We start from the raw sequence: 22,828 nt of genomic DNA, 5'->3' as shown, positions 1-22,828 counted from the left end.
ATTGTGAACTGCTGAGTGCTGCAGTGGGATGAAGCCTCTCTCTCATTTCTAGATCCCCGGTTTAATACAATACAATACAATGGTAAGGATTCCATTTGAGTAATTGGGGTGCTCCTATGCCAGATGTTTACTTCTCTGAAGGGAAAATTGCCTTCAAAATTATATTTACTGAAAAAGGGACTGTATTTTATAATTATGCAGCTGGAGCCAGCGAGTATCAAGTCAGTTTCCATTAACCTCGTTTACGCATTTTTTGGTTTGTGAGAAGTGTGCCCAAAGCTGAGGACGAGGCAAGGTAATTTTCAGTGATTTCATTTACTGTAAAGTGTAGTTTCTTTTCTTTGCATATGAAATCACATAGATCACATTATCTGAATGGACTGTATATTGATGGTGAGCGTTTTCTTTCTGTCAATTGTAAAACATCTTAAGTGGTAAAACTGACCAGCAATGAGAAATTTGTGATTTCCCCAAATTACCAGATCTTAGGGAAATAGGAGTAAAATAACATTAATATAAATGTTTTTGTCCCTCCACAAAAATTACTGTACAAATTAGTTATTCTTGTAGTTTTAGGAAACGAATAATTTCTTGGCTCCATTAGATGACATTAGTTACGAGTAACTCTGCTGGGTAATGTAAATACAGTTTGAAGTGATTATTAAAAGTGTGACAATATGTGCAGGAATAGCTTTATCAACTTTACACTTGAATTTGTAAAGATTTTTGTGTGCCTTAGTCATCTCTGTTGTGACAGTTGCCTTGAACACTCTAAAATCATCTCACATGATAGAGTTAGTTTATTCACACCATCAGGAATCAGTTGAGATTTTTAGATTAATCATAATGGTGCATATGATATAGTTTTGACAGTATCTTAATTTTTATTTGTTGTAAAAAAGTTACATTTATTCACAGGAAGAGGTATCCAAAACCCTCGCAATTTAATTTTTTCAATCATGATAAGAATACATGGCGTTCAGGAGGCAAAATTCTAAGTACTGCTGAAAGACTCATATAAAAATACAAACTATTCTAGCTTTCAGAAGTGCCTTTCTCCTCAGGATGAAAGAGGGGTAGGGTGGAAGACTAGAAAGGAAAGACACATCGCTCAAACGTTGAGTTGACCTATTGTGAGGACAAGGGAACAGGGTACATAGGAGTGAGTGGAGAGGTGTCAGAGAGAGAGAGAGAGAGAGAGAGAGAGAGAGAGAGAGAGAGAGAGAGAGAGAGAGAGAGAGAGAAGGATGTTGAAGATTGTACCCTGGGTAAGTACTATGCCAGCTTCAATCCACCAATGGTAGAGGACCAAGTGATAAGTAAACAATGAGTAAGAAGAATAGAGGAATGAGAAGTGACATGAATAGTTCAACTAATAACAGAGGGAAAGTGGTAAATGGGACTTGGAAAATCCAAAAAAGTGATAGAGCTGTAAGATGAGACCAAAAAAAAAATATAACACCATAAATTATTTAGTAAATAAATGAAGATATACAACTGTTAACAACAAATGTTAAGTTTGGGAGGGTTGCGGGAGTTGGGGATATGTCAGAGAGAAAATTCCCATCTCTGGACTTTAGAAAAACTGGCTGGGAAGATCCAAAGAGCCGAGCCCATGTGATATACCAAGCAGCCCAGTCACTCACACCATACTGTAGTGTGTGCTCAGCAGCTGTGTACTTGGTATCTCCAAGGTGGACAGGTCTTCTGTTGTCACTCATGTGCTCATCCAGTTTTGTGTTGGTCATTCCTATGCAAAGAGCAGTGCAGTGAGCAAGTTAGTTGGTAAACAATGTTAGTTCATCCACATATATTGTACTTCGATTAAAATAACTTCATTATTGAAATTTCAGTGAGTCAGGTGGTAGTGGCCGGCCAGTTGCTACTTGCTTGCTTTGTTGCCTGTTTTTTAGCTACATTCTGAACCTTGTAAGTCGCAGCTGGCTACTGCACTCCAGCAGCACTGCTAGCTGCCACTGTAATCTGTAATGTGACAGCAGTGGTTCCTAAAATTTTCTTCCATTACATATATAATTGAATGTTGGGATAACCTGTTAGTCTGCTTCAAATATTGAATTCACAAATGCCTCTCTCTCTCTCTCTCTCTCTCTCTCTCTCTCTCTCTCTCTCTCTCTTCAAACTGCATAGGGACTGAATTCATGTACTTGATTTTTTGGAAGTCTGTAAAGAAGCTATGCTTTAGAAATAAGATTAATTTGGTTGCAGTTGGGTGGTGGAAGAATTAAAGAACACATTCAGTTTTTAAAACGAGTTTTGACTTGTAACATTGAAATAGATTTCTAAATAGCAGAGCTCAAAGGTATGTGTGAGCAAGAACAATTACCAAATATTATAAAATATTATAAAGTTTTCCTTAGCCAATAGTATACTGCTGTCACATTCATATGCACTGTGGGACTGCAATAGGATTGAATTTATCTACTTTTGAAATTTTTAAAGCATGAAAAAGTTGATAACTTACATGAAGCTGGTTGTTTCTGTGCAACAACAAGACTATTTAACTCAAAAGTTCTTGCGTGTATGAACTACTTTGTCACTATGTGCCACAATGCAAGTATGGTAGTTATAATTGCATTTAGACCATATCATGAATAAAACCTTTCAAGGGTTGTCAAAGGTAGTGTAAGCTTTAATTTGTATGGTTCAGGAAATTTGTAAAAGTAGTTTGCTCATAAACAGTCACATAAAGGTTTGTTTTTTTTTTTAGTGAGCTTTCCTCTTTCTTGGTACTTTATTTAACTTAAGTCATTATTTACTGTGAGTGAAAATTGCCAGACTTGACATAGAATTAAGAGATCCGGGATATGGTGTGATGGGTGCTGCAGAGTTTTCCATTGGGGTAACTGTAGTGGCATGGGAATCGGGGGAGTAAATGAGGCTATTCAGTTGTTTTGCAAGATGTACACCGGACATAAGAAACAGAGGAATATGTGTGAGGTGGGTAGCATTGTGTAAAGATTTTGTGTGTGTGTGGGGGGGGGTGTTACTGTCATGTGTGATAAAATACCAGTTGTTACAGGTGTTAGAGCAGAACATTTTTAGGTTAGGAAGGGCAGGAAAAAACAAAGTTTCAAGAAAGGTTATGATTAGAACACATAGTTTGAGGAATAAACTAAACAGCATACGTCTAGCATACTGCACCTGTACAAACAGGTTTTAGATGAAAATTGTCAATCACCACAAAAGTTTTTCCACTCAACAGTGTGTTGGTCAGTGTAAAATGTCAGCTGTCCTATTTGCATTAGACTATTGAAAGACTGAGATGTAAAATTAATGAAGTATTGGAAACTTCCTGCCATATTAAATCTGTGTGTGGGATCACATATAGTTTGTCTTCCTGAGAGTTCCAAAGCAGTGCACACTCTGCTGCAGAGTGAAAGATTCAGGTTGGAAGTGAACTGCTTATTTGTGTTGTCAAGCCCAGTTTACATAATCTGCCACTGTGAAGGTTATTTCCTCACTAGTATAGACGTGCTAAGTGCTCCAGGATGGAAAAGTGCCACTGTGGTTTAATAACAAAACACTGAAAATGCTGTGGAAACAGGGATTGCTGTACTTTGTTGTTTAAGGAACTCGGAAATGTTGACTGGTAAAAGCTAGTAGAACTTAGTCTGTCTATAAAAAGGGCGATGCACAAAGCATACAATTACTTTGACTTTGGTCCGTTAGCAAAGAAACTTGCCGAGAACCTAAGAAAATTTTGGACCTATGTAAAATCACTAAGCGGTCCAAGGGCTTCTATTGAGACACTCGTTGATTAGTGTGGTGTGGCAATAGAAGGTAGAAAAGAATAAACTGAAGTTTTAAATTTCGTATTTGAAAACTCATTCATGCATGATGATACAGTCATTTGACTGTCGCACAGACTCCTGTGTAGAGGACACAGAACTTGGCATCCTTGCCATTGAGAAGCAAGTGAGAGATGAAAACAAATAAGTCGCCAGGTCCAGGTGGATTCCTAATTTGGTTTTCCAGAAATTACTGTTTGGCATTGGCCTCTTACTTAGCTTGGATTTGTCGTGATTCTCTCATGACAATGTAATTCAGATAAAACATGCTTTCTCAGTAATATTACTGTCAGTACTATTATTGGAACTCCTGGAAGGCTTGGACAGCAAAATGTTCTTCAGGAGAATTCTTGTCCTTGTGCATGCAGGAAAAGGCATGTCATAAGTGATTTTTTTCTTGAGTGCTTGATATTTGTTTATTGATGGACCTTTTCTCTCTCACATTCAAAAATGCAGTGAAGCAGAGGCATATAAAATGTTGGCAGGTGAAGAATGGTTAGTACCATTAGAAGAACGTGATATATTTATAGCTATTCTGCATGTTAGGGGTGCTACTACATTCATAGAAATAGAAGTGCATCTTCTTTGGTCAAAGAAAAGGGGAATACAATTTTACAAGTCCGTGATGTCATTTAATTGATTCTGGGAAATTGTGCGACTCCTCAGGTTTTATTTGAGGTTGACACAGTCAGTGATGAAAAAAAATAACAAGTTTGCTCTCATGTCAAACGTATGGGAGATATTCATAGCAAATTGTCTAACCACGTACGTTCCTCACCAATATATTTGTGTCTATGAGCAGTTCTTCCATTCCAAGTGTGTAGATGTGTCACTCATTCCATGGGTTCAAAACAGGGCAAGTATGGCCAGAAATACTGGATGACTGTTAACAGAGATTCCAAATATACGGTAAATTCTTTCCGATATCTTGGTAAAGATTAAACTCGCCATGGTACTGATTTTTTTAGGGAAGAATTTTGGGGGTCCATACCTAAATAAAGAAAAAAACATCATAGATGACAACTTCTACACCTCATTTTCACTAGCACAACATCTGAAAATAAACTGAACAAACTTTCTTGGTACAACAAACAAAATTAGAGAGGGAATGCTCAGTATCAAGGAAAGCCCGGAAGAAACAAGTATTCTCTGTTCCCTGCATCCAGATGTACAAATTGGAACTGAGGCGAAGTCAAAGCCTGATGTAGTGACATATGATAATGAAAGTATGAGTACATGTTGTTGACCAACTAACCCAAAAGTGCTCAAGTAAAGCTGATTGCAGAAGTTGGCCTGTTTATATTTTTACAATATTCTAAATTGACCAGGCATCAATGCTTGGATAATCTACAGAAAAGTAGCAAACACCAAAATAGAGGTGGAGAATTCAGTTTCAAGCTTGTAGATCATGCTGAAGACTATACACAAAGCAGTGTCACAGCTCTAGGCATTCACATTGAATTAGATTAGATTAGATTTACTTTCATTCCAATTGATCCGTAGTGAGGTGGTCCTCCAGGATGTGGAACATGTCAGAAAAAACAACAATAAATGACAAACATTTACAACTTAAACAAATAAGTTAATGTACCATTCCACATCATTTTTTAATGAACACTATATGAGAGAATCATTTTACAAATACTAATGCACTGAATTTAAAAGTTTTTTTTATTTATCAATAAGGTAATAAGCATGTAATACAATACTATAATACTTATTTACAATGAACACATTACTGCACTGAAATGGTGCAGAAGATAGATTGTACACACACACACACACACACACACACACACACACACACACACACACACACACACTTATTTACAATGAACACATTACTGCACTGAAATTGTGCAGAAATCAGTTGGTTCTACTGAGAAATTAATCAATGGAGTAGAAGGAGTTGGCCACCAATAAATCTTTTAGGCTTCTCTTAAACTGAATTTCATTGGTTGTTAAGCTTTTTATGGAATCCGCTGCCACCTGTGCCAGGTGTAAAAAATCTTACAGAGAGGGGTACAGTTCATACAAATGTGCACTGTATGACAAACTAGTTTGGAAGGAATGTGTTGTTACAGTTCCCTATGTTTGAGGAGATTGCAAAGATCATTCAACAGATAATCATGATATGTAAGTGCATGTAAGAACATATTTACTTAAACATACTGTAATGTTTACCTTTAGATAATGAGTATCAAAGTGTGGACCTAAATTGGACTATAGTGACATACTGATAATATACTATCTGTTCTTGTTTACCTGTAGGAAATGTCATTTTGCGGCGAAAACTTTTTGACTTTGCTGTAAATTTTTTTTTAATAATCCAAGATTTCTTCTTGATATTACAAACAGTTTTCAAGTATTTGCACATTTAAGTTCTTTTGGACAAAAATTAAGAAAATATTCAATTTTTATTTTGTTATCTGAAAATATTTTAAAATAAATTGTAAGTACCTAGTGTCACTGTACTTCATATTCAGAATTAAAATAAAATAAGATTCGATTAGAGTGACTATTTGCTGCAGAAAAACTAATCCCCTACAATATAAAGATGAAGAACAAGTTGTATGTGTGTTGAGTAGAGAGGGGAAATTTTTGTCCCATTAGTGTATTTAGGGAGTTAAAAAAATTCATTGGTTCCAATGTTGGGGTATTTTAGAAAAATGGAAGGGAAAAATTAGTAAATTCTGTGTTGTATAAATCATTTGCACAATGTGTCAAAATTACATGGATCAGATCACATTACATGACACATGTACATTTGTTTGTGTGTATGGCTATGTAATAGCCATCTACAAAATACTGAATACCATAATGCCTTAAATTTAATAACAAAATAAAATGGAACCCCAGAATTAAGTGGTTTTTGGCTACTTATGCTGCACATATTACTCACTAACCATAATGTAAATTTAACAACATATTTGTCTTCTACTCTGCAAATGTGACTCGTATTTAATGAAAAATTCATCCACAGACTAGGAGATGTCAAGGAGAAACTTTTTCAGATACAGTGTAAGTAACAACTGGTTAAATGGTAGAACAATTTGCATCCACACATTGCACAACTTTATGCACCATTGACAACTTTAATTGCAAGTAATATATGTAATTTTTTCTTCTATTTTTGTAGTTGTACGTTGATATTCATTTGAAATTGTGATGGATCCTTGCTAACAAATATATACTGTATGAGGGCAGGACAGTGGCCAGCCATGGCCTTGATGAAGGAACCAACCCAGTATTTGCCTTGAATGATTTAAGAGAACCTAAATCAGGATGGCCAGAGAGAGCAAACAACTTCCTCCTAAATATGAAATCAGCATCTTAACAGCTGCAGTGCCTCATTTCCTTTTGTACAGCTTTCTTTTTATTATACACAACTCACACAAAGTATCTTATATTATAAAATACAGTTTTGCATGCACACACTATGGTCATCCGCTGGTGAGACCTGGGCCATGAACACTGGTTTGTTTTTCCCATGTGCTGTTTGAGAGCAGAACAGTAGAGAAATGTGAATGCAGTGTGATGAGTCCTATACCAAGCACTTCAGTGTGAACTGTAGAATAGTCATGTAGATGCAATAAATGTCTCAATGTCGTCCCTTCAGTCTGTCTGGAAAACTTAGTCAGCATTGCCACTGATGAGTTAGGTGTTGAGCTCAGGAAAATAACAAGACATTACTATCGTGCACTATTGACCATGACACATTAAACATGTAAAACATTACATTGCAATTCTGTATTGTTATTAGGCATGTTGTCATAGTAGTCCCCTTTCATTATTCACCGCCTACTCTGAGAAGTGATCCAATTGTGTAGCATGAGTTACTTATGAGCGTTTTAGCTACCTTTTTAACAAATCAGTTTTATTTGTATTAGGAGACCAAAGATTATTTGATTATATCTTCAGGTTATCCGTGAAAAGCACATAGTTTGGTAAAATGTTTCAAATTTTTAAGCAGGTAATTTAACCTATTATAGAATTATTGCTTGCTACATACACCAGATGGTCTCAGTATGACATCAAAGTCTCAGTTGCTGTCGCATTATTGTATGTGTTTGCTCTTTTGATTCTGTTGGAGTTGCAGTGTAACATAATATAATGATGTCGTTATATGACATACACGATGCAACGGATCTGGATAATTACAGTTCAGTTTTACTAATATTTTTGTTTCATTTCATTGGGCAGTTTATTATTCAGTTTCATTCCCTGATAGAAAATGCTGGTTTGAGTTTTTGTTCATTCTTCCATGGTAAACATAAGTCCAAATTGACTCTTGTTCCATGATTATGTGTAGAGCTATTAGTGGAAGAGCTATTAGTGAAATACTTATTAATATTTTTCCTGACATGCACAACAGATTGATAGATGTACTTACTTGGTGCAGTAAGGGTACTCAGTTTTTTAAATAGTTGTTCACAGTGAGCCTGACTAATACTTGTAGTTATTATTCTTAAGACTCTTTCCTGCAGTTTAAAAATTCTGATGATGTTGTGTGCCTTCGATTCCCAGAAAAGAATCCATAGCTAAGAATTCACTGTAGAAATAATGTCACTACAAGACAGTGACTGATACAAATGATGATAAAACCCTAAGAGCATAATGTGCTGATAACGTTCTTTGTGCCAGTATATTTGTGTGTTCATTCTGTGTTAATTGACAATCAATATTCATCCTCAAAAACTATGTGTTCATTACACAATCTGTAGAGTTATCATCTACGTTTTATATGACAGAATTCTGTTCACTCTTTATGCTGAAGTTTTTACTGTTCGTTCTGTGAATGTTCAACATTACGTTGTTACATACTGCCCAATGGGAAACACCCTTGCTGGAAAGTCATTGATATGCTATATATTAAAAACAGAATTGGACCCAATACACTGCACTGAGAAATATCATATGTTTGTCTGACAACTATTTTGTTAAAAAATTTATCAGCAGCAGATTTGCGAACTCTCCATTTCCCACCCCTTTTTTTGTAGTAACACTGGAATCACTCATTTCCTCTACTCTTTTACACTTTAAAAAAAATCAAGCTGATGTGAAAACAATACAAATTTTTGCAGCAAACACTCTAAAGCTTTATGTAATTTGAACAATTTGTATTGAAAGTTGATACACAAATGTATTTTGAGAAACGATGTTCAGATTCTCATTGCTTTAATATGTTCGTCATTAAAGGGCTCATCTGTTACAGCAAATACCTATGTATCTTATTCGCTGTGCAGAATTAAGAAATGATGCTAATAGTTTACATTTTTCTTGCAGATATCCAGTAGTTACTTCTGTCGAGACATCATATTCAGGTAAATATCTGCACATAACATTTTTTTGCAAGCACTTTAGAAATAAGCTTGGGGAAGAGAGTGAATATTTGTTGATTTAAAAGGAACAAATCAATATAATGCTCGATGTTCTTATCTTTATCTGTTACTATAGGTTATCCGTCTTGAGCTGACTGCAATTTAATGAAAAAGAATTACACCAGACACATTTTGCTTTTATTTTATGAAGCATCTTCTGTGGTTATTCTGCAGATTGGATACATACATTTGTACATTTTTAAAAAACAGTATTTTCTTTACAAAGTTGATCTGCAAGTTACGTGTGGTGTTCCTTTACATATTCTCTTCCTTCCCTCCTTGCTAGCATTTCCCATTTACACGTGGCAGTTTTTGCAGTTCTGCAATATTTCCTGCACTCCATTACTTACTTAGCCTTTCACTTTCTTAAACTGTTTCTCATTCCGCACTGCCACAGTGTTTATGCATGTCTGTTTTCGTTCATGTTGTAAGTGTTGCCAACCTGTGAACCTCCCCCCCCCCCCCCCCCCCCCCCCCCCCACGCTCTCAATGCCAACGGCTGCTAGCAAAGAGGGAAGGAGAAGAATATGTAAAGAAACACTGTAAGTAACTTACAGAGCAATGTTATAAAGAAAATGCTATTTTTAACATAAAACGATAAATGTACAAACATATGTATCCATTTTGCAAAATAACCACAGAAGATGCTTTATAAATAAAAGCGAAACACATCTGCTGTAATTCTTTTTAATTCAATTTTGGTTAGCTCAAGATGGATAACCTATAGTAACAGATTTTAACAGCTGCTGCGGAAGATGGCCATGCAAACAAACATATTTTTACCTTTCCATAATGAGAGTTCTTGTTTATTTACACTTAATTACTAAATGTCTAAATCAATGTTTATTTCATACTTTTGTACCAAACTTACCTGCTTGTTTCTTTATTCATTGTAGTATCCAAACTCAAATTTGTTCAGCATCCATAAACTGATGATCTTACTTTTGTTAAGGTGGTGTTGGTTCGTATTATATGACTATCTCAATTTACCTTTTGTGTAGATTCTGTAAATACTTTCTGACAATTTGTTTGTAGGGGGTCACAACCTATTCCTTCACTTATTGTCACTCACCTGAGCTAGTGCTCGTTAAATAAAGGGATATCAGTAGGTGTTGAACCATAACAGAAAAGATGTTTATACAGTGTTCATCACTTTGCTTGAGTCCACCAAAATTGCTGTTCTCTCCATTGAATTGCAGAGTTATTTCTGTGATGTCATCAGGAACTTATTCAATTAGTCAAGAAATTTATATCCAGGAAATGTAAAATGAGTGTTTCCCTTGAAGTTGACAGATCCAGTAACTACATACTGTTTGTCATGGAGATTGTCAATGAACTCGATGAGGACTGGAGAAAATGTAGTGCAACCAGTTAAAAAAAAAAAAAAATAAATAAATAAATAAGGAAAATGATTTATGAGGAGTTGATAAAAACAGATGTTTACATTCTGGCGTTAAATATGCCACTGCTCACAGTGCACCACAAAGATGGTTTTGTATGTCTCATGTTAAAGTTTTACACAGTTAACTCAATAGTTTTGAGAATCATGCTGCCACAAGTGAAAAGAAAAAGTGACGAATTAATGCAATCCCAACAGTAGCATTCTTGTGCTGTTGGATTTCTAGCATACCTTTCTGAAATCTTACTAGTGCAGGTAAATTGTACTGTAGTCAGTCTTGAATGAAGGTATTCAGATTTAGGCTTATTCTGTGCACCCGATGTCACGTATTCTCTGACAGCCAATGATTGTTCAGTAGTTTTTGGAGTGCTCTACTGTGGATATTGTAGCCAGTACGAGCAATGACTGTGCTTATCTTTTTTGCTGCCTGCAACCCCCTTAAAATAAGCTTAAGAACTGTTTGATGTCTGCACCTCTATGTGCCTACTGCACCTGTCAATTGGAAACTGCAATGCTGCAATCCCCATACCCCTGTCCGTGCCTCTACCTGTGTGGACTGCCTTCATTTGTGAATCTGACTATGGTAGAAACAACTGCCTTTGCAAATTCCAGAGCTAAAACACTTCTTACTTCAAAATCTAGCCACTTCTTGCCACTAGGCAGGGAGAAATGAATCGGTATGTTTACGAGTTTTAGTCAGAGTAGCAATTGGGCTATAATTGTAAGATATTCTCTGACAAGTCAGAATGATCCCTTTATATATTATAAGGATCATCGAGAATGTCTTAGAGAACTGTCCAATTCCTTGAATGTGTACAACAATGGGTGAAAATTTCGTACACTCCAGATAAATTAGTCCTCGCACTTCTGTCTGTAATTGTGCGCGATTTGGGGATTGGTCCAAGATAGGTGATGGTAGCCACAGAGATCAGTCCACTGAAGGCTCAAACCAGAGAGTAACATCGGCTATGTGAATGGTGTAAGAGTTCATTTCCAATCTTTTTGGTGGTATCAGTTTTGCTGGCCTCGTGTGTAGTGTGGCGATTCAGTGTGCTGATTGTCGATGGAGAGGCTGGTGACGGCTGGGACACTGCCTGGGATATACTCAGTCACTGCTGGGGCTGCTGTGCATAAGTGATATTCTGTTTGCGCACACAAGATACATGTGCTGGGAATTATTGCAGTAGTTGTTCATGACATATGCGTAATTTAGGTGCCTGTGAGTTGAGATTTTCCAGGATTTCTGTTTCTTCATCCTGTGCGGAGAGTAAGTTAGTAAACAATTGCAAAGCATTTCTTTGTATATGGCAGATGTCCTCTGCTAGTCCAACCTGATGCATGTGTAAACTAATTCATTTGAGCACTAATCTGGTGTCGGCTGTAAAAATATTTCTTGAAAGCAGTATCTCCATTGTTAAGCTATGCTTACTCAGTAGCTTACAAATTGATGACAACCATTTGGTTTATTTAGAAGTGAGCCAATGAAGTCAGTCTACTTAATTTTTCGATGCAGTTTTACTCAGTAATTTGTATGATTTGACTTTTTTCTACAATGACTAACAAATTTTGTAATAAAAGCAAACTGCATTTTTGTATTTTGGGAAGTGTCCAACTTCACATTACGTATATTAAGACTTAAATTTCTGCATCACAAAGATATTTTGTCAAGATTTGACCAAATACTTCTGTAGTTCTTGTAATAACACCATCAAAGTGTGTGACACAGCAACTAATACAATCTGCCAGCCATTAATACGTCAAATATACTGAAATAATACTCGAAATTCCCTTAAATATTTCTGAAATTACTTCTGTCAGTTTATCAAGAAGTTTACATTCGGGTCATTCCATGTCAATTCATCCAGGCCCTGACACCCATTATCTAGTTGTGAACTGAGATTTTGTGTACTACTTTTGTATCTAATATCACGAACTTTTTCCAATTTTTATTGCTTTATAGACATTCTGTTGGTAACAATTGCTGAAAGTTTGATGCAATGTGTTACTTTCAAGCAAACTTGAAAATTGGCTGCAGTTATTAAACAGAAAATGGTATGCTGACAGCTTTTTCCCTGAATATTCTTTTGGACATGTAGTATCTGAAAACATGTTAGAATTGTCCAATTAAATTTTTGTAAATTAATTTTATTGTTAAATTGTAAAAAAAATATTTTGGACACTGCCCCCCCCCCCCTCTGGAAAACACTGAAAAAATTAGAAAGTGGTCCACAAATAATAAAGTTTCATCACACAAAAGATCAGTTTTGAGAATTGACTCATACAGGGCTATTACATATGATTGAAGCGATTTCGTAAATTCACTGTAGCTCCATTCATTGACATATGGTCACGACACACTACAGATACGTAGAAAAACTCACAAAGTTTTATTCGGCTGAAGCTGCACTTCAGGTTTCTGCCGCCAGAGCGCTCGAGAGCGCAGTGAGACAAAATGGCGACAGCAGCCGAGAAAGCATATGTCGTGCTTGAAATGCACTCACATTAGTCAGTCATAACAGTGCAACGACACTTCAGGACGAAGTTCAACAAAGATCCACCAACTGCTAATTCCATTCGGCGATCGTATGCGCAGTTCAAAGCTTCTGGATGCCTCTGTAAGGGGAAATGGACGGCTCGGCCTGCAGTGAACGAAGAAACGGTTGAACGCGTGCGGGCAAGTTTCACGCGTAGCCCGCAGAAGTCGAAGAATAAAGCAAGCAGGGAGCTAAACGTACCACAGCCGATGGTTTGGAAAATCTTACGGAAAAGGCTAAAGCAGAAGCCTTACCGTTTACAATTGCTACAAGTCCTGACACCCGATGACAAAGTCAAACGCTTTGAATTTTCGGCGCGGTTGCAACAGCTCATGGAAGAAGATGCGTTCAGTGCGAAACTTGTTTTCAGTAATGAAGCAACATTTTTTCTTAATGGTGAAGTGAACGGACACAATGTGCGAATCTGGGCGGTAGAGAATCCTCACGCATTCGTGCAGCAAATTCGCAATTCACCAAAAGTTAACGTGTTTTGTGCAATCTCACAGTTTAAAGTTTACGGCCCCTTTTTCTTCTGTGAAAAAAATGTTACAGGACACGTGTATCTGGACATGCTGGAAAATTGGCTCATGCCACAACTGGAGACCAACAGCGCTGACTTCATCTTTTAACAGGATGGTGCTCCACCGCACTTCCATCATGATGTTCGGCATTTCTTAAACAGGAGATTGGAAAACCGATGGATCGGTCGTGGTGGAGATCATGATCAGCAATTCATGTCATGGCCTCCACGCTCTCCCGACTTAACCCCATGCGATTTCTTTCTGTGGGGTTATGTGAAAGATTCAGTGTTTAAACCTCCTCTACCAAGAAACGTGCCAGAACTGCGAGCTCGCATCAACGATGCTTTCGAACTCATTGATGAGGACATGCTGCGCCGAGTGTGGGAGGAACTTGATTATCGGCTTGATGTCTGCCGAATCACTAAAGGGGCACATATCAAACATTTGTGAATGCCTAAAAAAACTTTTTGAGTTTTTGTATGCGTGTGCAAAACATTGTGAAAATATCTCAAATAATAAAGTTATTGTAGAGCTGTGAAATTGCTTCAATCATTTGTAATAACCCTGTACATAGAATTTTGTTTATAATATTTAAGCATTTTTTCAAAAGCCAATATTGTCAACACCGCACAAAATGCTGGTGCTGCAATATGCATTACAGTTGATTCGGAACTACACGTGACAAGATACTTTCATGCTTAGATAATATTTTTTTGTATAAGTTCCACTTTTCTTCCACCAACTTTGAGGATGCTTTGCTCAGAGAATAAGTACGGCCTGTTGCTGTGGTGATACCAACTTCACACAGAATATTAGAGAAAGAAACATCACAAACATCATTATCAGGCCAATAGAAGGATGGGGATGATCCTTGAGGATGCATGAATCTTGCTGTAACATCTCCTTCTTCACAATTCACCTTCTCAACAATTCCCAAATACCAAGAAGAGTCATATGCACATGCAACATAGCATTTGGGCTACACAGTGCAGTCTGGCATTAGTGGCGGAAGTGCATCTGAGAAATCATGCGCGATACTAAAATATGTATCACAGCTCAGCCCTTTTGCTCCAATCTTGGTTCGTGATATTGGTACAATGTGATGCATAGATCGTGTTTCAGGAATTGTTTTTGCACTTGTGAAGTGCTGAGAAAGATAATGTCTGACTTGTACCATTTCATCATTTGAAACAGATAACTGAAATGCTTCGCAGGTTTTTGCAACAGAATTCAAATACCTGTGAAGCTGTAAGTATTTGATCTTTATAAACTTTTTGCAAACTTGTTTTTGTGACAAGTCTTTTAACAGTGCCACCAGTACCATCACAGGGAGATTTGCCATGGCTGGTAGCATAAAAGGACCAGCAACACTTTATGCTGAAGTCGTGTTCATGGTAGGAGATATTTCTGAAATTTTTACAATTTTTATACTGTGCAGCACACAACCATCAGTGAAATATTCAACATACGCAAGATGAATTTCTGGAAATTCACACTTAAAAAAATTCAGTCTGGTACACCAAGGCAACATCATGTTCTAGATCTTCAGAAACAGTACAAATACTTTTTGCGTGCAACTGTTTGTCCATTTTGTAATATATGTGGACAGTGTGAAGAGTGCAGCTGCCATTGTTCTAATGGTACCCCTGTACTTCATCTTGATCAACAAAACTGAGATTTGCACTGAAATCCATTAAAATTAACACTGATCTTTCATCAAGTGTTTCCTTCTTCATTTTCAGATAATCAGATTGTGATTGAGAAATAAGAGTGTGGAGTAAGTTTTTGAATTTTCTTAATTAGTGTGTCACAGAATTTGGATAGAGAAGTGATTTGAACACTTAGTCATTCTATTAGTTGATACCCATTGACTGTACTGAATGATCTCATCAGGATCATAGTCTTCTATTTCATTTTCTAAGTGGGTTTGAAGCAATGAACTGGTGGGGCATTTTTCACACAGACAAAGCATACAGGCTCGGTTATTTATATCACATGTTATTATTTTAATTAGATCTTGGTATGTATCTTTTACAGAAATGGAATTGAGAAGCAATTTAACATTTTGGTGGTAAAAGCACACACATACGGTATGTGTTCCTGAAGATCCTGCAAGTATACACTGTTTTGGTCAAAGAGAAGCAAATTTGAGAATCCTACTTTGTCTTCAGGATACTTTTTTTATAGAGAGAATACAGTTCAGTTAATTACTTAAAACAAGACCCTTGTGTTCATAGGTATTTTTTCTGGTGCTCAGTTTGTCTTCTTCCCAGGCATAATTCTTGTGTTTTCATTATCCAAATAAAAACTCTTTATTTTTTGCACTGTATCGTGTGGCAATGTCTTTCCTCTTTTCTGCTCAGCCATCAATAAAATACCCTTCTCCATTAAAAGAAGCTCTTGCTTGTCGTACCAAATATTCAGACACCTGAAATATGGAACTGACTTTCTGTCGAGACCAAGTTGGCAGCACAAGAGGAAGTAACTGAATTTTGTCACAATTGTTTACATATTCAATTTTCTGTTTGATTTTGTCCACGAGTTTATCGGGATGTTTTGCCTTTTCTTCCAGTTCTTTTAAATTACTGCCAGGGATAGTGCTTGCATCAGCAGCCAGCTCAACTTGTTACGTATGTGAAATTTTAGATTTCAGAGCCCCAGCTACTAATTCCAATTTTTGTTTGGCTGCTGCATACAAACTATGCTGAGCAACTGAATTCAGCTTTGCAGGAGATACTCCAAAGCTAGTTAAGCTAGTATTGAGCACAGATTTTTCAGGAGTCTTCACCATCACATTACTGCGATTTATATAGTCTGGTGATGAGTCGTCACGTGCTTGTATTTCATTAATAAGTTTGATACAGGTTGGGCACATCCATTATGCTAAAGCCTCTCATTTTGAAGGTCTTTGCCTTTTTTAAACTAATTTCATGCAGTCTGGATGAAACAATCGTTTATGGAACTTGAAGGGATCACAGCAAATTTTCTTATGTAGAGAGACACTGGCCATGTGCTTGTCTTTGTGCTTCACACACACACACACACACACACACACACACACACACACACACACACACACACTTAAATCACTGTTGCTTCTCCACAATAAAAGTTCTTGTTCTGCACTGGTCAGTTCATTCACACAAGTCAGGGCATCATCACATATATCTTGCAGACACTGTCCAAGAAAACACTGCCTACTTGTACTTTCCATACTGCTTCAGTCATAAAACCAATATTTGCCGTAAAGAATTCAAAAGATGATTGGTGTAACCTAAAAAGTTATTAAATGATGAAAAGTCATTCTATCCCTTTGTTTCATTACAAAAGTATTTCACATTATTATTGTAACATTAGGGGACTTACTTTTGTTTCGGAATGAATAGTTAAAAACTGCAACAATTGAATTTTTGACCAATAAATGACTCTCTGTACAACTCAGTACAAGAGCGGAACTGGCTCAGTGAATACACGACTCAAAACAAAGAAACTGGATGATGCAATAAATGTAGTGCAATAAAACAGTGTTCTCAGATATGATTTCTTCCTAGTGAAATCCAGTGTAGCCAACTTCAGCAATTTAGCGGTGACATGGTAGTCATGAATTAGCAATTTCAATATTTCTTTTACAATAACATTGTTTTCCACACTTACCAGTATTTCTACAAATGGATTCTTTTTATGTGACATAATGGAATATTTAAAATAATGTTGTAGATTTTTTGAAGGTATCTGTGAGGGGGCAATACCTTAAAAAATTATAATGTTCATGCATGGGTTTTGTTTAAGCAAAATTGTTTACAATTTTTTCTGAGATGTAGATGATGGATATTCAGTACAAGAAGCATGAGTATAAAAATATAAACCATCCTTATTAACCAAAAAAACTTAAAGCTTCCAGTGCGAAAACTGTAGGCACTATTGCATTTTTAAATTATAAAGGAGCTAGTCTATGAAAGCCTGAATTCCTGAATCTATACAACTTGTTTTCATCATAAGTGAAGAAGTAATTGACCTGCAACATTTACATTTTGGAAATGTGAATATATCATGGTAAACTTCAACTACCCAAAATTTCAAGGTGTTGTGTGATGATGGGTGGCATTTCCTAAAATTTCTGGATGATTTGATGTGGAATGACCCATTCAGTAACAATTGAGTTTCTATTCCAGTTGTGAAGTTAGTGAGATGAATTAATTAGCTTTCTTTGGGAGGTGGTGGTGTGATGCTGGTTCAATATCTTTCCACAAACTGATTACTTTTATAAGTGGTTTTTAGAGTATCCTATCTAAAGAGCATGTGTTGAGCTTTTTTTGTGATTGCTGTTTTTGAAATCCATCAACTTACTGGCATGAGTGAGTGATTTTCATTAATGTAGCATTGGATGATACTTTCATAATCAGATAGTTTGTTGTCTGCTGTCTTTATACATATTATCAGAGAATAGCCCATCATTTGCCTTCTTCAACACTATTGAATTGGCTGTTAGTGACATGCAGTTGCCATTTTAAGATTTAAAGATGGATGTTTAGACAGCTGTGATAAATGAAGTACTAATGACCAGTCTCACATTTATAATGAAAATTATATGTTTATAGTGCTTATTCATGTTAACATTTCCCCCTTTCCTTTGTCAGATTTATTGTGTTATCATATAATATTTATTTTTAATTTTGTATTTTCAGGTTCAGATGCAATAAATAACAATGAACTGTCAGAAAATATTAGGTCAACATCTACAGTGCATCAAAATGAAACATTATTACATAAATGTGACATTAAAATACAAAAACAGTCTTCATGTGAAGATAAAAGTCAATGTACCACTACTGAGAACTTAATAACAAATTGCAACATTACTGAAGGATCTGTAGTGGTTGGAGGGCACCTTTCATTACAAGCTGAAGTTGATGCCACTGTAAATAAGTGTGTGGATGAAAATATTAATACGAATGTGGAATGTGTGCTTTGTGATTACAAGCTTACATTAACAGATAGATCAGAGGGAACCAACCAAACTGACACAGTTACATTTGAAATTATGATTACAGATGTAAACCCAACGAACTCTCTTCATCCAGATGTTCTTGAAAGTGAGTAATGTGTCTGTCTCAGAATCAATGCAGATTGTGTGTTTCAGTCGGAGATTACACTTAGAATATATGTTGAAGTAACTTCATACACATCCTTGGTATGATGTTGTCTTTGGCTTGTGTGAACAGAGAGTTAAACACTGAAAATTCTTAATGTATGCTGAAAAACTTATTCTGCAAGAAAACTCCTTTGTAGACACTTGTCATTTACCATCTCCAGAAATAACAACTTGACCACTGGAGAAATAACGTATTGCAATGTAACTAATCGTTCCACAGATCAAGTGTTAATCTTACTTTTTGTTCTATATATGTGTATCTTCTGTCACAGTGTTCATTCTATCGTCCATATTATCATAGACGCCTGTAAAGAAGTGCGTTTCGAATTGCTCTGTTTTATTGGCAGTCTAATCTGGAAGTAGTTTATTGAGTTACTGCTTTAATCACATATTAGTGGCACATTTAAATGACATTAAAAACTGTGACTTCCAACAATGCTGATGGCCTCATAGTTACAGTTACCCTAATATTCTTGTGATGAGATCCCTATTGTAATCATCAATGAGGAAATAGGTTTCCACACATTTCCTCCCCTGCCCCCGTCCACCTGACAAGTTCAATAACAGTACGCCATGTGCAAGAACTTATATCTGTGCATCTTCATATTTATATTTGTGCAACTTGTCAATTTTACTCTAATGATTTCATTACAACAATTGCAGTTTTAACTTTTTCATCATTTTACAATTTAACTGTGTATTACCTATTAAACCACTTTAAATTGTACTGTATTGTGTTACCCCCTTCTGGCACTTTCCTTCCCTGTGAATCTGGGCACTAAACATTGATTGACCTGTTTGCCAGCAGCTCATTAAAACTTTGTCTGTTGATCTCATCAGACAGCATGGCTATTTTATGTGTCGTGGTGAATGCATGATGACACACAATTGTTGTCTAGACTTACTATGTACTCATGTTACAAGCAAGGGTTCGAAGGTATGCTATCATTGTAATGTTTTCATGTAACTTTCAAACTATTATCTTGTCATTTATGACTTTTGTGTGTCTATATTATGGTGCTCCTATGTTGGTTTATAAGTCTTTTTTCGACAGCTGATGTATTTACTTTACAGTTGACATTCCCTTGTATTTTTAACAGGCAACTGTCTCTTACCTTAGACACTGCATCTCTATATTCTGACATGTACCATTCAAAAATTTTGTTAAACTCTTTTGTAAATATCATTAACATTGAAATAAATTCTTGTCTTGTAACCCTCCATTTCAATAGCTTTCAGATCTGAAGATGACCAGAAATGGTCAAAACCAGTTATCTATTTTCCTAAATGCGATCTTGACTGCTAAAGATTTTGCAAAAAAAATCAACATTCATTGTTGTGAGGAGCTGATCAACCATTGCACCCCATTCTTTTTAACTCCTAGGCACAATCATTGTGCTAGCTGGACTGCTGGTAGCACTTTGGAACTCTAGAGTGAGTGCTTCAGCTGATTTTGTGCTATATTTTACAACCATCTTCTGAAATGCTCAATGGCATCTGCCTGGTCTTGGTTAAGCTCTGGTTGTTCCTTTGCATTTCCACTTGACAATTTCATTACCAACTGACACGGGCAGCTGTAGAATGGTCGAAATGTTACTGATGTATTTTTATGCAGGTGATATTCAATGACTAGTCCATGTTCGAAGTCGCTCAGCTCTCCTGGCCAACCTAGTCTTTCGATACTGTTTCTCTACTAACATCAAAATATTCTCTTCTTCCTTATCTACTGGCGGGTCTGCCTCTTGGAACATCTAGTTGTCAGTTCCACATTATTTAGGGGTGGCTGGCTACTTTTGATTGGATAGTATATAACATGATTGAGTGCCTTAGCATTTACACTGCGGATGTTGCCCAAATAAAGTGATCCCTGTACTTCGCAGTACTTCCCCTTTCCCTTCATCTGCCAACATGTGGAAGTATTGTGATAGGCACAGATAAGAATGCAGCCAGTACAGACTAGTGTGCTATACCTTCCTCAGTCATTCCAAGGTTGCTAAAGTCTGGATATGGATTCACTTCACACAACTATGCAAGTTTTTCTCATGTTATAGTGCTATGAATTGAGTGAACAAAGTCAGCCCTCCGTGGCGATAATAGTCATCAACAGATTTTAAATCTAGTGCCTTGTAAAATGGCATCATCAAGTGGCTTCGATGAAAATGATTCGCCTTTGTCACTGTCCCTAACTGGTCATATATTTTCAGCATTCAACCTGAAAGTTCAAACAGAAGATGTATTGTGGCTTCTTGTTTGAGTGCCTCCCCGAAGGTTGTTCGAATTAATGGAAAAACTAATCCAATACTGAACTTTTTGTGCCACTGAAAATAAAAATACATGGAGCATGCTGTTGAGCAATGTCATGCTTATGCTACACAAATGAAACAAGGCCTTCCTACTGTCAGTCTTAAATAATGATGAATCACTGAGTAAGTTTCGCAAGATACGTTTGACAATGATCTTATTAAGTTTTTTGTCCATTCCATCGTCCTACTGAATGCTAAATTCTTTAATTGAAATTCTAAGCAATTTAAACATTTTCGATTATGGTGTAAATGTAATTAGTCAAATGAAACTTATTGGAAAAATAAGAGATTTCCATCAGGGACAGGTTTTAGAAATAAAATTATTATCGCGAGATGTAGAATATACAGGGTGTATCATAATTAATGGCGTGAAGACATACGGTTGAAAGTACACGATACTAGAAGAAAAAAAGTCTCTGTAAACATAGGGTCGGAAATGCATACCTTAAGAGCTACGAGCAATTTTTCATCTATGATACTGTGAAACAAATCTCTTCTACTACAAGTTCTTTGCTTTCCATATTTTGGGAAGTGGTAGTATGGACCAAAATAAGAAAAAATGTCCAGCAGACATGTGCTCTAAACCGCATATCTTAAAAGTTAAGAGCACTTGATCATTAGAATAGTTGTTTCAAAGTAGCAAAGATGAACAAGTGCTCATAGCTCTTGCAGAATGCATTTTAGAGCACATGTTTACTGGATATTTTTTTCTTGTTTGGTCCATACTAAACGTTCCCTATATATGGAAAGCAAAGTACTTGTACTAGAAGAGATTTGTTTCACAGTATCAAAGATGAAAAATTGCTTGTAGCTCTTAAGTATGCATTTTCAATGCTATGTTTACTGAGATTTTCTTGCTTCTAGGTAGTATCATGTACTTTCAACTGTATGCGTTTACGCCACTAATTATGATACACCCCGTATATGTAGAACAGTTCATATGGTCAAGTGGCAAAAGAGGTTTGAGGTCATAACCAGTTGGAGTGATGATCATCTCGGCGGACAATCCTAAACTGTAGCACGTTGGAGAGTTTCTAGAGCTCATACGTATGATCGTGTAACCACAATGCTAGATGAAAACTGAGGATACATAGCATTATCCAAAAACAATACATAAATGTAATTCTTTGAAAATACTGTTGGATGTCCCTAGTCATTGGAAGCCATTGAAATTGTCTCAGAATAAATTCTGAGGAAGTCTAGCGTTACAAGAGGGAATAATTTTTATGATGCAGTGAAACAAGTGTATGTGATTTGAGATAAGTCGGTGCAGCTACATAGGGTTTTGGGTTTGAAAAGTCACATGAGAGACACTGAGTTTGAATACATAAAAGTGTTCATAACATGTTCAGGTCCTGTTGCTGAAGCAATGGACATTTCCATGCTTGATGGCTCAAGATAAATGAACGTGAAGAAAGAAATGTTCTCATTTATAATGCTAGTACAAGACTTATAATTGTCACATATGCAAAATTCAACATAAACAGCAAGAAAATTCCTAGAACTTCAAATAAAAAGTGACTCTTGATAAAGACACTTACAGCAGCCTGCACAAAAATATGCCTGACAAAAATGCTACAAATTTATGCACTGACCTGACATTTTGAATCAAATTTTAACTGTAGCTTTTCTACTTTCATATTCCTCTTGTTGTATGCCACAAAAGTAGTGGTCACATTGCTGTTGTTACAAGATGGTATTTACTTTGATTTATCGAGAATATTTCACG

General features: G+C 36.3%; 1 protein-coding gene across 2 annotated transcripts in view; it reads left to right on the top strand.

Annotated features, from left to right (window-relative positions):
- The window catches only part of LOC124722979, a 241,189-nt gene that overhangs the window by 47,900 nt on the left and 170,461 nt on the right, over positions 1 to 22,828 (top strand). The window contains exons 2-3 of one of the 2 annotated variants that reach the window (XM_047248148.1): positions 9,096 to 9,133; positions 18,330 to 18,737. In XM_047248148.1, the coding sequence (XP_047104104.1) occupies positions 9,096 to 9,133; positions 18,330 to 18,737 (446 nt within the window). The remainder of the gene's footprint in view (positions 1 to 9,095; positions 9,134 to 18,329; positions 18,738 to 22,828) is intronic. The other variant, XM_047248149.1, reaches the window with a different exon arrangement.

This window comes from Schistocerca piceifrons, chromosome X, assembly GCF_021461385.2.
Source record: "Schistocerca piceifrons isolate TAMUIC-IGC-003096 chromosome X, iqSchPice1.1, whole genome shotgun sequence".
Classification (NCBI taxonomy): Eukaryota; Metazoa; Arthropoda; class Insecta; order Orthoptera; family Acrididae; genus Schistocerca; species Schistocerca piceifrons.
Note: the sequence above shows the minus strand (reverse complement) of the source record. Positions and strands in the feature narration are given on the sequence as shown.